Below are 14342 nucleotides of genomic sequence, written 5' to 3'. Positions count from 1 at the left end.
TAATACTAGTTGGTAGTCTACACATGGCCAAAAAATTGGTAAAATTACCATTCTAATTGTCTGAAACTAATGAAACTACTAAATTACTAAATAAACTGCTGTGAGATTAGGCAGTTATGGATATTTTATTGTAGAATGGACAACAACTGTCCCTACTGCAATACAGGACCTGTCTGGGCCCCAATTTTGAAATGGTAGGGTTTACTTCTGCTTTATATATGACATACTAGATATAATACATTTGAACAAGTTGTAAAACCATGTAGTAATGATTACCATGCTTTCAAAGAGGACAGAAATATGTGCAGTACTAACCTTTACTTCTAAAAATGCTAGTTGTTATGCTGTCATTCTCATTTTCTGGCTTCAAAAAATTACCTATTACAGACCTGAAACTAAAGATATATATCCAGTTCTGAGACTGATTTTCCTACCCAAATCATTAAACTAGCTTATTTTTCTTTCACACATAACAAATTTATGTAACGTTTTACCATTGGGACATGACCTACATACCTGTGACTTATCTGAGTCCCCCGTAAACTTGACATGGTTTCTTCTAAATTTTGCCTAAGATCTGCTATATTTTTTACTGTTCTCATTCTCCGGGTTTCTGGATCTTCACCTACAACAAAGAAATTCCAATTCAATACAAACACAACACACAAATATCTGTTCTGTAATAAGAATTGTATAAAGGCTGTCATCAGGGAATTACTAGGATTGTGAAAGATCTGGGGCACCCAGGAGCACACAGGGGACATAAAGTATAATGTGATTAGTGCATCTGTCCACTTAGAGTGGCTTCAGAGAAGTAGGTTAAACTCAAAGCTATATACACTACACATATATGCCAAAGTCCTGGTAGTTACAAAACATACTTTTTATCATCCCATAAGTTAAAGTCTCACAGATATATACAACAAAAATTTTAAATTAAACTTTACTAAACTTGAATTACACATGTTTTTTATATAACTATACAACTAACACTTCATATTTTCTTACCCTAAAGAAGGACTTCATAAAAATTTCTGTGAACTGTTTAGGCAATTACCTCCGTAGTAAAGAGATGTCATGTAAAACATAGTGTATACAGTACGGTAGTCAGGTCTATATGATGCATAACAAGGCATGTAGAATTCTGCAGCCATACAACATTGCATATAGGGTGGAGCAGCCAGGACTGTAAAATTCACAACACAGGGTATAGAATGCCGGGCTCAAGACTTTCTACTGAATAAAAGTGTTTTTTTTTCAAGGGTGATGGAAAAGTAGGTTCAACAGTTCCTGTTTCTGCTAGCAAAACACACACACACACAACTAGGGGAGCTAAACAATAAATGTACTGAACGGAAAGTTTGACAAGTGAAAAGTGGCACCAAAGTGCAGTATTGAAATTATTTAGCTGTTTTAGGCCTTGAAACTTTGGGCACCATGTTTAACATGTGGGGTACCTGGCCTTGATGCTGGTACTAGTGATGGTACTGGTTATAATTGCTCCCCTCCTCCTGAATATGCTAGTTGCTTGGTGTTCATGTGAATGCTTTGACTTTACTACCTTCTGAATCACTAACCTGGAAGACATGCAGACACACTGACTTTTATTTACTGTATGCTTGTTCTAGGTCTATGGTTTAGAAGTTTTTAAGCTAGTTCACTCGGTTGAAATTTTTCTAAGCCAGATGCCACACATCCACATACATGAAATTGGGGGAGCTGAATTGGAAAATTAATTTGTGTTACAAAGTGGGATATGGGTCTAAGTTTAAAGCAAAGAAAAGAGATTTGTGATGGGAGTATTTATAGTTTTAGCTTGGTAAGAATATCGGCTTGAGGAGAAAATGTATGTCTGGGTGGTGTGCGTTACATACCCTTTGAACCCTATACTCCGTGTGTTTCATTTCCTCTTACTCCCGACCCCTACACTCTGAGCCAAATTATGGGCTTGATATATTAAAGCTCTCTAAGACTGGAGAAGTTAGGCTTTTGTGGGAGAACATGAGTGAACCAGCAAACCTGGAGTGGATCTGGTCCAGGAGTGAAAGTATTTGCCTACTAATAGCAAATGCTTTTAAAGAAATNTATTCTAGGTATGCTGGATCACGCAGGTTCACTCACAGTGGCCTATCTTCTCTTGTCCTAGAGATCTTAACAAAAACAGACTCTATGTGTTACACACCCTTGACCCCTGCATACACTGCCTGACACTTCTAACACCTGCACTCCTGTTATTTACACCACTGATCACTTTAATGAACATAAACTACACCTGCACTACATTTATCACACACTCCTAACTCCTGCACTCTATGACTTACATACTCCTGATCCCTGCACATTGTTATTGTTATTCTTGACCCCTCCAGTCTGTGCATTACACTCTCCTGTACAATGAATATACACTATTTTATACATTACATACTCCTGACTAAACTATTATTGTCTAAACATTTGGTGGTGTCTAAGTAGTCCCTGACTAAATAAAGTTATATTATAAGACTCAGATGAAATGCTGGATATGTGTCTATTTTCAGTGTGCAGAAAAGTAAATGTATTGTATATTCTTGTGATAAGGTTTACACATCTGATGAGTACAACAACTGTGGCATTTGTGTCCTGTACATAGCTTGCAGGCTCAGGGGTTATTTACCCATGCCTTTTAAAGTTTATCGCTCTGCTAAAGGAAACGGACTATACATATTGTTCACAAGGGAAATTCTACACACAGTATTACTCTTCTTTCTACAGTTCCCAAATGCATGATGTCTTTTACATTTCTACAACGTATCCCATAATATGTAGCATTTATTTCCACGCTCTTTGGTAAAAAGGGTTCATGTACATTACAATATCTGTCTTTATTGCAGCTTCATGTGCTCCACTGTACAATAGAACTCAGACTTGAAGAGGATGCATCAACACTGTACTAGAAATGGGCTGTATTGCTTTGAACACTGTCATCAAATATTAAACATTTTAATGCATAGGAGTGGCGTTGGCAGTGCATTTCTGCACTTTTTCTGGAGCTGGTTCCTTGACTAGACTGTAATTCTTGACTACACCGGAGATCAGAGGACTGGCAATGCCACCTGAACCACAAGTAGGGCCAAATAAAATTACAAATCTTTTAGCAGCTAACCTACAACTTAGCTTTACAAATGATCTTTGATGGTACCAAGAAATGTTTTTTTTGCAGACCCCGCATCAGTTCTCATATATAACATAAAGAAAATGCATCTTAGAAAAGATATTATAAGGATACAGTGATTTGGCATGAGTAATTATTGCAGCAGGCGTCCATCAGCAAGCATATTTACATGGACAGCTGACAGAGCGAGAATGATTTAGGAACCCAGCGAGTTGCAATTAGGCAGAAACTTACATTTTTCTTAATAGGAAGGCACAGCATATTTTTATTAATAATGGAGCTTCTGTCTAATCACAAATACTAAAGTTGTATTTACTACACATCAGAATAACAATCATTGATCACAAAAAGAGCTATCTACCTATAAACAATGCCACAGTCACAGTGTCACAAATGCAACAAACATTGCTGTAATCAATGGTAGCTTTAAAAAGAAAATACAATGGGTTCTAATACTACAATATATGTAAGATTCCCAAACTTAGTAAGTTGTACGACATACAGGAAGATCATGGAGGAATATGAGCAGATGTATGTGTTCCTGCTTAGACTCTATGGAATCCAGGGCTGTCTGAACTGAGAAAAGGGTGGGTCTTGCATGGCATCCCTTAACATACAGGTCAGGTTTTGTGTGCGAGAATAAGTAGAGTCCATGGACTTGAAATTTCTGAAGGTGGAGCATTTCTGAAGGACAGGGAGGCTGTGCAGTACAGTGGTTACATATGAACTGGCATGGGCTGCAGACCCAGAAGTGACACAGACAACATGTGAGAGAGAGAACGACTACCATACCAAAGAATGACTTGAGAAAGCAAGAGAGACAAAGAGGCTAAGCCTAAATGGGGACAGATGCCAATGAGGAACTATAACGAAAGAAAAGCTAGTCCAGACATTGGCCCTTGTTAAAGAATAACTAAAGAGAGAGACACGATGAGCCCTGAAATGCGAAGATGTCAAAGAAAAAGTAAAAGGTTATGCAGATGTGACAATGGAGACATCCCCAGGTGAGGGTCTGGCACACAGAGGACATTAGTGGACATTGTGGAGTGGCCTTATATCTATGAAGTTTGTGTACATTTTTCCATGTTTCCTCTCACAATCCAAAAACATATTAGTAGGTATAACTGGTTTCCATGTATATACTACCCAAGTTGATGGTAATAACCACACTAACGTATAACTATAGGCATACTTTTATTTGCTTTTTTTTTTTAAATTTGACTTCATTTCAGGCTCAGTAATACCCTGTACAGCAACACTTAGACTGGGTAAGGTAGAGAGACTGTACTTGAGGCCAATCAAGTTTCCAACGTTTATAAGCACTAAAAAAGAGGAAGAGCACACAAAGATAACCAACTTCATCAGGGTGTTGCTGTTCCATCACTGTCCAATCACAGTCCAGAGGCTGGGAAGCGTCCTAGGTTTGTTGCTTAATGGCACCAGAAAAATATTAGATCCCCAGATTATCTGTGCTGTGTAAATTTCAGGAATAGTTGTTCAGAAAGGCAAATCATCTGACAGATTTAAAAGCTTACTCATTTCATTGATGTTTACAACAAATGGTTTAATTGTTAATTGCAAGTGGTGCATTCAATACATGTGCTAATATGTGCAATATACAATTAAAATGCTAGTAGGTCAATCCTATTTTGATTTTATTGCATGTGATTTGATGACTGTTCTAATTTTCTACACCCTTGCCCTTTTTAATGGTCAAATCAAATGTCAGTCATAAGCCAAAGACAACAGTAAAGAATTTTATCCTGCCAACACTAGAACAAGAGAAATGAAAACTGAATCACAGAGAAAAAACAACATTACATATGTAGAAATCTAACCAACCTTATCCAGCATCATACTGACAAAGTCTAATCATATGGGTACGTTTGAAAACCAGTTACTGAAGTTATATGTAATTTTGACAAGTCCTAACCGATGCTAGCAAGAAAAAGTGAAGCTGGTATACAACCATAAAAGACATTAGCACCTAACCAGATATTATTTTACAGGTATAATTATTGTAATGAAAAAAATGCATAGAAGTTTTACATAAGGAGAGGATTATATTGCTCTAGCCCCATCACTCAAGTCTACAATTTCCAATATGGCACCTTGGTAATATTAACTCACCAAGAATCCCACAATACAATGCCTGCTCTAGGTCGGCTAGCATGGTTACAATGACTTCCTCATCCAAATGAGCAGTTCCTTCTCGCTGGCCATTTTCCTCATCTTCCTCAGACCAACTTTTCCGCATATCCCCCAAGTTGTTGCATTGCTGGTCAACCAGCTGTGGACAACCTGCCACTGAAAAGGTCAGTAAATCCTGATTTCCTGTAAAGTGATAGGATGATCTCCTACGTGATAACCCATTGTAGCTGGGTGCCACACTTTCAGTTTCCCAAGATGTAGCAGGAAACAGTGAGTGCACAGACTGGGAGAAAATCCTTGATAGACAGGTAGTAGCCTCAACTTTTTTTTCCTTCTTGTGGAAGTGGACTTGTGAGCTGGAGGTCTCTTCATGCCAGCTTGCTTGATAAGAGAAGAGCATGCCATTTTCTGTGCTTCCACTAATAAATGACAGATTTGTCATAGACTTTTGTTTCCTTAGAGAAGCATCTTTTATCACATCCTTCTTCTTGACAAGTGGTAATTCAGTTGGGCGTTGCATCTTTCACAATGGCATATCACTTCTTAGACTTACTTAATCATGTGGGAGAGCAAATGAAGACTCCAGGCTATACATGTGTGCTATATTGTGCGTACCCATCACTGCACCATAACTGCAGAGGTAATCCTAATGCTGTAACAAATCCTTTACGGATGCATGTAAAGCATGCTGCTTCAATAAAGCAGTCCAACCCCAGAATAAAATCCATCTGTTTCTTCCCATCTCACAACCGGAGGAATCCAAGGAAATAGTCATCATTTTTAAAGGATCCAAATTTAAATGAATACTGTCTCATTCACCTTGTGAAGTCTCCTCTTTCTGCAATCAGCTCCTCCAAACACAGATCTTCACCACTTTATCTGACACAGTGCTGCAAGTACAGCAACGTCAGAGCTCTGTACAAGTAAAGCCTAGCTCTGTACAAGTCGTCTGCTAACATTTTAGTATTCAACCTGCATCCCCAGATCTGACTCTTCCCATGCACTGCAGTACACGCTGCTAGCTGCCATGGCAGCGGACAGCCTCCTGATTACACTGAGCTGTGTCCACCAGCCCAATGCGACAGGTCCTCTGCTGACAGGTTAAAGTTCAGTGAATCTGACAAAGCTTTGTATGTAAAATACAGCTTTTATTCTGCACATATGTGTAATCACATTGCAATGTTCCAAAAGCACATGTATGTCACAGGTATATTTGCATTTTGTTTTATGTACAATTTTGGCTTGCATCCTAAAAAACATATACATTTCTAAAAGGTACCTGTGTGTGTGTGTTTTTTTAATTATCTGAAATGTCAGTTTTAAACCTTACAGAAAAATGATTCTTTTTGTGATTCTTGTCTGTGCAGTTGGAGTTAAAAGTATCAACAGTCTATTGAATACATTGTTCCTTACGCTGAGAGCTACACTGTGGCTCCTATTCTCCTAAAGAGGTGCATTTACTTAAGCATTAACAACTGTTAACTTTGCAAATTAAGTGAAGCTGTGTTCACTGCTGTTCGATCATGTGCAACCAAAAATCAGGTTATAGTTTTAACATTGCATGGTTGGGTATTTAGAACACAGATTGACAAAATGACCAAACTAAATGAAAATTTGCTTTGGTAAGTGAGGAGTTTGTATTCCTTTAGTAAATCATATCTAGTGTCTTGTTGTATTTCACATATTTTAGAATATCACTACCACCACATAATGTGAGCAAGGGAAAGCATATAAAAAAAGTGGACATGTTAGCAGAAGTTAAAATATATGTAAAAACACAAATAGTGTTTTTACATATAGTGTCAATGGGACTTGACAGCTACAAGAAGAGTGATAGCAGCATTTCAAAGGATATATATTTATGGTCTATATATATATATATATATATATATATATATGATAAAATGTAAAATATTTTCTAGTTTAGTTTAATGAAAGAATCAGAAACCACAGCACTGACCTAGTATGGCAAAAATGATTTCATAATCCCTGTAACATTTATGTTCCCTATAGCATCTGCAAAGTCCAAAAATAAATGTTGTGCTGAGAAAAAGAGGTTCAATGTAGTGTCACTGCCTGAGGCACAGCAATTACATCACCAACTTGGAGCTCTGTAGAGCCCTAGACTGTACAACACTGGAACAATTTTACATAATAAAAATCCACTTTATCAAGTAGAATCAGCCCACTAAATAATAAGAGGAATACTTTTTTAACACGTAACAAGTAATAAGTTATTTTACATAAGAATTACTATAGGTATAGCTTTTTTATTATTTTTTGTAATAAGGAAACCAATAAAGGCAAGACCATTATCATTAAAGTTGAAATCCAGGATATAAAAGTCATCATTTTATCCAGCTATGGAATCATTAACTTTGAAATACATACATTTTTACATTCAGCTAAATGTAACCTGAATACACCTTGATATCACTATCTTGTATTTGTCTGTACAGTACTGGTCAGAATGGGAAAATAATAAAAGCACTAAAGCCACATAAACTCTACTTTATTGGAAAGTGGTGTTGATTTTAACGTAAAAACTTCCTAGCAGGAGGAAATTGCAAGAAGGATGACCTCATCAGTGTAATGTTCTTCCTTTTTTATCTAAATTCAGGCTGGGGCAGATTGTAGACAGAGGTAGGTAGATTGAAAGGCAGTGTAGTAACTAAACCCTCACTTGATCTTATGTCTGCATGTTCCATTGCCTCTGTACAGATCTGGAACACATGCAGTGGGCCTGATTTATTAAGGCTCTCCAAGGCGGGAGAAGATACACTTCGGTGAACCTGTGTGATCCAGCAAACCTGGAAAGTGTGTTTTCCCCAGCCTGGTAGAGCTTTAATGAATCAGGTCCATTGTGTCTGTTTCATGGAAACTGCCATCTCACTTTCTGCAAATTCTGAAACTAGAATCTCCTGCATAACAAATTATTTTGACCTTTTTACTGACTCTAAAGGGTTACTTGTTTCCTCCAAGATGGTCACTTAGCTGTGACCTTCCAATGTAATATGTCAACAATGAACAAGGAGAACAGTCATTAAGACCTAAAAAAAAGGTTTGAGATATACATAATATACAATAAAGAGTAAATCTGTCTTTGTGAGGGGAGCTCAGCTATAGGTTTTGGTTTTAAAAATATTCTTGAGTTCAGATACACTTTATGGAGCACAGAACCGGGATTGGATGTGAAGATAAAAACAATTGCTCAATCCTTTGCAAGCAGATCTATAAAGTATTTAGCCGAATGACTGGTCTTCAGCTTTAAAGAGTAAATCTTGGAAAACAGAAACAAATGGAATGGGCATAAAACCACACAATATGTTGTTATGATCACAACTTAGTTAATGTAATAAAATAAAATAGACATCACAAGACAGATGCACATTATTAGAGACAAACATCTGTAGTTCATTAGGGATTCAAAAATAAGGAAAACTTGCAAATATGTCTCTTTTTTTTATTTAACACAACATAGTTGGCATGCCTAGGTTTTGTTGATGTTTTAAATTGAGATCTGTGATATGTTGTATTAAAATACATTAAGAGTTAAAAAATAAATGCATGTAAATAGGAGTGCCTGCTTTTTACAGGACACAGACAAAAAATACATGTTGCATTTATTAATACTTTTATGGGTGTGCATATAATTGTTATGACATACATTATGTTATTTTGTTGTTCCTTTAGTACAGGGGTCGGCAAACTCCGGCCTTTATGCCAGATACAGCCTAGCTGGTAGCTTGTTCCGGCCTAACGCCCCCTGGCCGATCTGGCCTAATGCCGGCTGGCAGCCCGCGGCTCTGAAGCCGCGGGTTGCCGGTGGATCGGCCAGGGGGCCTTAGAAACTACTGGAGCTGAAGCCACTGGAGCTCCGGTGCAGCCCCCTTGCAGTTGCTGCCCTATTTACTGCGGCCGGCGTTAATATTTCTGCCGCCACGGTAAATAGGAAAAGCTCCCTGAAGGTAAATCCCTCTCCTCCGCAATGCATAAGGAGGAGAGGGATTTCACTTCAGGGGGCATTCCCTGGTGGTGGGCAGAGCCTTTAGGGTGGGCCCAGCCTAGTGTGCTCCCGCCCACCCCATAAATGGCCTAGTGGCCATAAAAGTTTGCCAACCCCTGCTCTAGTATATAGTTTTTGTAATTGCTGATAGGCATTTCAGTCTGAAGAAGAAGAGAACTGTGAATTGCATCATGTAACATTTTTGCCCCTGTTGAGATACTATATTTCATCTAGCAGGGCTGGTTTTCCAACACATACAATTGCTTTCACTTTTAATTCTACATGGATTTGTGATTTTATAGTGATTGTAGGGTTTTTTTTTTTTTAAGGCTATCCTTTTACACCTCTATTAAAAAAAGCCAATCCTGTTAAAGCTGGCACTTAAACATATACAGTGTTTGTAAAAGTATTACAAGCAATTTTTAGTAAAACATTAAATAAGGCTGTATGTTTGTTTTTCAAATGTGTATGCTTTCTTTAAGGCAGATGGACAGAATAGGTTCAATTTTCCCATTATGGTATCTGAAATGTGCAAAGTCAGATCTGGTCTTCAAATATCCAATGCTATTTTTGAGGTAACTGGGATACATTTCAGATACTGTGCATTTGCCATCTGTTTGTGTTTTGTTGGCAGTTCAAGAAAGCACATGTTCCTGAGTTGGGGTTGGAATCTGATTAGCATTTTGGCCCAATATAAAAATAAATAACTAGCGTAAGATTGGAAAAAGAAGTCACTTATATAAAAGTCTGTAACAAAATGGAGAATTACTTAGTGTGCCCAAAAAACAAATAGTATGTTTTAAGTTAGGACATGCTGCAATAATTTTTGTTTCAAATGTGATATTCATGTTGTGAATTAAAAACGGTCCTTAGTTTAAAAAAACAGTAATCTAAATAGCAATGACATTAGGATTATTCATACTATGGTTTTAGAGGCAGGTTGATAACCCAGCAAGCAAAATTTGCAAGAATGTTCAAAGTAAGACAAGTTACACATATTTGTATTTTTCTACATATTTCTATTTCCAATGGCCAACAAGAGATGTTCTTCCTCTTGTTTGAGCACCTCATCCCTTCATTCACATTTTTCAAATTGAAAGTGCAAATTTTCTTGTTTTATTGACTGATATGGATCGAAAATTTAAAAAAATGATTAAATATGTTTATATGTAAGATGATTTTCTTTTTCCTATCATGGGCATCTGGCACAGAACCTTAGTGTTGTTTTGGTTTCCAGTCCTAGCCCAGTACTGCTAAAGGCAATTTTAAACCCGAAGTAAGCTCCAGTGTTCTGTCACGGAATCAACCACATTCCCATACAGGTGAATAGGAGTAGCTGGGAATCATTTTCTTTGCAACAGCTGCATAAGATTGCAGAACATAAAGGGTTGCATGGTTGCTCTTGGAATGTCCATGCCACTGCTGCATGCAAATGTTACCTAAAGTGCACTTTACTACTTTTGGGCACAAAGCAGCAGTTTTCCAGCAGAGTTGTGGAAGGACCCCAACCCTTTTCATTGCTGGTCTCCCTGTTGAGATCCCTACTTATTATTGTTATACTGTAAAAGGCTTTAACAAAGATACTCCTACTAGTTATCACATAATATGTTAGATTTTTTTATTGTGTGACTGTTCACTAATTTGCTTTTTTTTGCAAAAATGGCAGTCTCTCCAGTGTTCTCCCCAGCCCTATTTAGCTGGGCACACCACCCGGCACTTTCATTAACCACCCGGCTGTTTTTGGGTAGTTACTGATAAGTTGGGTCACAATACAAGGTCTGCCACCTGCCTAAAATTTCTTCCCACCCAGTTAAAAAAAAATCCTGGGTTAAGCACTGCTCTCGTAACTCTGGCACACTCAGGAGAGGCAGTACACATTTTTCATTACCACATTTGACCTTTACCAAGTTACACATTAAAAAAAAAAAAAAAACCTGCAGGGGGCGTGTCCGGCAGATGGCGGCTTAGGACATTATTTTCCTAATCAGTGGAATCCACTGATCTTCAGCACATTTTTTGCCTTCATCTCACCTCCTGATGGGTCCCAAAGGAAAGGGGAGCCAGAAATGAAAAACCAGTCTTTTTTCCTCAGGCGCCCACTCTACGAGGCACCAGGCCGCAAAGCTGCGGCCTTTCAGTAAATCCTGCGGCCGCGATTGTGACAAGCTGACAAGCTGTGCGGCAAGCTGACCAGCGGCACCCCCACAGTTACAGCTAATATTGGGACCACAGCAGAGGCTCACCTTCACCTGGCCACCACCCCCCAATCCTCCAATCGGCAGCACGATTATCCCTGCTTCCATGGATGAGGTCTCTTCCTTCACAACATCTACTGCAACAGGTGAGGATGACTGGGACTGGAGGGCACACCTTAGGGCCTTACCCATCAGGAACGATTTGGAACAAAGTATTGGCAGGCTCGAAGCGAGCTGCAAATCAGAGTTCCAGACTATGCAGCGCTCTATACAACAGGTTACAGCTACCACGTTTATGCTGCAAAATGCTTGTTCTGATCTTACTACTCAAATAACAGCCCACAGTACCATACTAGAAAGACATGAAGCCCAACCTAACACATTATTCCTACTCTATGACAATGGAGAAAATGGTAACAGGTGCACCAATATTCGCATACGGTGGCTTCCAGAATCTGTTTCTAACTGGGAACTCCATTCTGCAGCTTGCTTTTTTTTCGCTTTCCTGTTAGGGGTAGCCCCAGATGTGGACGTAGAGATTGACAGAGTTTACAGAACATTGAGCCCACGAAGTAAGATCCTCAGTGACCTAGGGATGTGCTCTGCAGGATCCATTTCTATAGAACCAAGGAGGATATCATGTGTAAAGCTAGAGATGAAGAGTCCATTGAATATGCAGGCGCACACCTTCAACTCCTACCAGATTGTTCTAAGATCACACTGGATGCTTCGGTCTTTCAGAACAGGGACTACTCCCTGTTCTGAAAGACCGAAATACACCTTATAGGTGGGGGTATCCGTTCCATTTGATCATACGCAAAGGCTGCAAAAATCATATTCTCCACTCTCCTATGGATCTTCTACAGTTACTGCTGGATTTGCAGCTTCCTCCTATTACTCTGATAGAATAGCCATCCATAATGCCTTCTTCACACAGGACCCCCTCTGCAGCTTCTTCCCACCCTGTGCAACATCTTTCACCTTCTGCACCTCCTATACCACCAGAAGCTGTAGCAGAACACATGGCAGGTACCAGTTCCCATGAAGCGCCATCCTCCTCATGACGTTTCTAAACTCTGCTGAAGAAACTTCTCAACCTTGCTTAAATTCATTGAACTATCCGCCAATGGACATTCACTGGTATATGTTTTGCTGTTATTTTACCCTATATACCTGATACCCAGTTTACTAGTAGCCAGCGATGGAAGCCTTTCCCTGTTTGTCATTCAGGAACGTGTTTTTCTACTGAACAGCATTGGAATCTTTTATTGCTCCTACCTCACCATTTGCAGCAAGCTCTTTATTGGAGTTTACATCGTGGACATGATCGACTACCTTTTGGACATTCGGACTCCACTGGTAAATATGTACCTTACGGTCCTTTTTTTTTTTTTTTTTTTTAGCCCTGTGTTTTTTCTCTTTGATGTTTGTACAAACCTTGAGTATGGCTATTTAATGTTGTTCTCCACTGGCTCCCTTGCAATTTAGTAGAGCCATTATTTGGCATTTTAACTGCCTTTTTACTGAGCAGATACCACCAAGTTACCAGTGGATAGATGTTTCACAATATGCCCACCCCCCTCCCCTCCATGCTTTTGCAGGCCTTGGGCCTACCTGTTTCATACATGTGGTGGGGTCGAGGTTGACTGGTATATACTTACCTATATAAAGTGTCGGATGCTCTTTTTCGGTACTCTGGCTTTATTTATGTTTTCTTCATGGTATTTTACTGGCATTGTTCACATTCTATATTATATTTGTTTGATTTTTCACACATTTGGTTGCACGGATTCCCCCAGACGGGACTAGACTTTTTTTTGCTTCCTCCCGCCGCAGACCGACACTTCCCCCCACATAGGGAAACTAGCCCGTCTCGCTTGTCTGGTGACCCCCTTTCCCCTTCCTTGCCTTCATGTCAGCACCCATTGCACATCCACAAGTTTTGAAAATTGGTTCTCTAAACATTAAGGGTCTTAATAGCGTTTCCAATTGTTATACACCCAACACAAAGCTAGAATACAAATTTTACTCCTGCAGGAGAGCTACTTTTAGACAAACCGGATCCCATCTCTGTAACCCTTATTATCCCACTTGGTCCCACAGCTCCAACCCTGATTCTAAAACAAAGGGGGCCTCTATAGCATTTCATAAATCCCTGCTAGTCCAGATTATAGATACCCACTCTGATCCGCAGGGCAGAAATTTAATTCTCAAGCTTTCCATTTGGGACAAGAAGTTTACTGTTGCCTCGTTTTATGCACCCAATCAGCAACCCATGACAACCATCACTCCGTATTTGGAAATTTTAAAAGGAGTGCCTGAGGGCACTATCATAAAAGGAGGTGATCTAAATTTTGTACTAGACCCCCGCATTGACACATCCTCTGGGAAACCCCCATTTCCTATTCTAAAGTGAATTCTTTCAGATCCAAACTGTATGAGCTTAGGTTGATGGACATTTGGTGTACACTTCACCCGACCACTAGGGACTATACCTTCTATTCCCACCCACATTCGATGTATTCCCGCATTGACTAAGGCACCCGACTGCCTTCATAAACTCCTGTCCTTGGTCTGATCACTCTTTGGTAACGGTAACTCTTCAACACCCTGGTGAACGGACCTGGAAGTGCAATGACTAACTATTCAAAGACCCACTCTGCTCTATGGCAGTACTAGACACGATATCTAATTTTCTCAGGGTTCATTCCTCGAACACCACCTCTCTCCCGATACAATGGGAGGCTTTGAAAGCAGTTCTTAGGGGGATCTTAATACAGCATGGAGCTAGACTCAAGAAGATTAGGACTCAAGATATCAAACTTATGTCTGATAAGGT

At 39.3% G+C, this 14342-nt stretch overlaps 1 protein-coding gene across 12 annotated transcripts in view; it reads right to left on the bottom strand.

Annotated features, from left to right (window-relative positions):
• NAV3 (neuron navigator 3) overlaps window positions 1-14342 on the bottom strand; it is a 349645-nt gene that overhangs the window by 73593 nt on the left and 261710 nt on the right. For all 12 annotated transcript variants that reach the window (XM_072401409.1, XM_072401410.1, XM_072401401.1 and 9 more), the window contains one exon: window positions 517-625. In XM_072401409.1, coding sequence (XP_072257510.1) covers window positions 517-625 — 109 coding nt within the window. The remainder of the gene's footprint in view (window positions 1-516; window positions 626-14342) is intronic.

Source organism: Pyxicephalus adspersus, chromosome 2 (assembly GCF_032062135.1).
Source record: "Pyxicephalus adspersus chromosome 2, UCB_Pads_2.0, whole genome shotgun sequence".
Lineage (NCBI taxonomy): Eukaryota > Metazoa > Chordata > Amphibia > Anura > Pyxicephalidae > Pyxicephalus > Pyxicephalus adspersus.
This window is presented reverse-complemented; position numbering and strand designations above follow the sequence as displayed.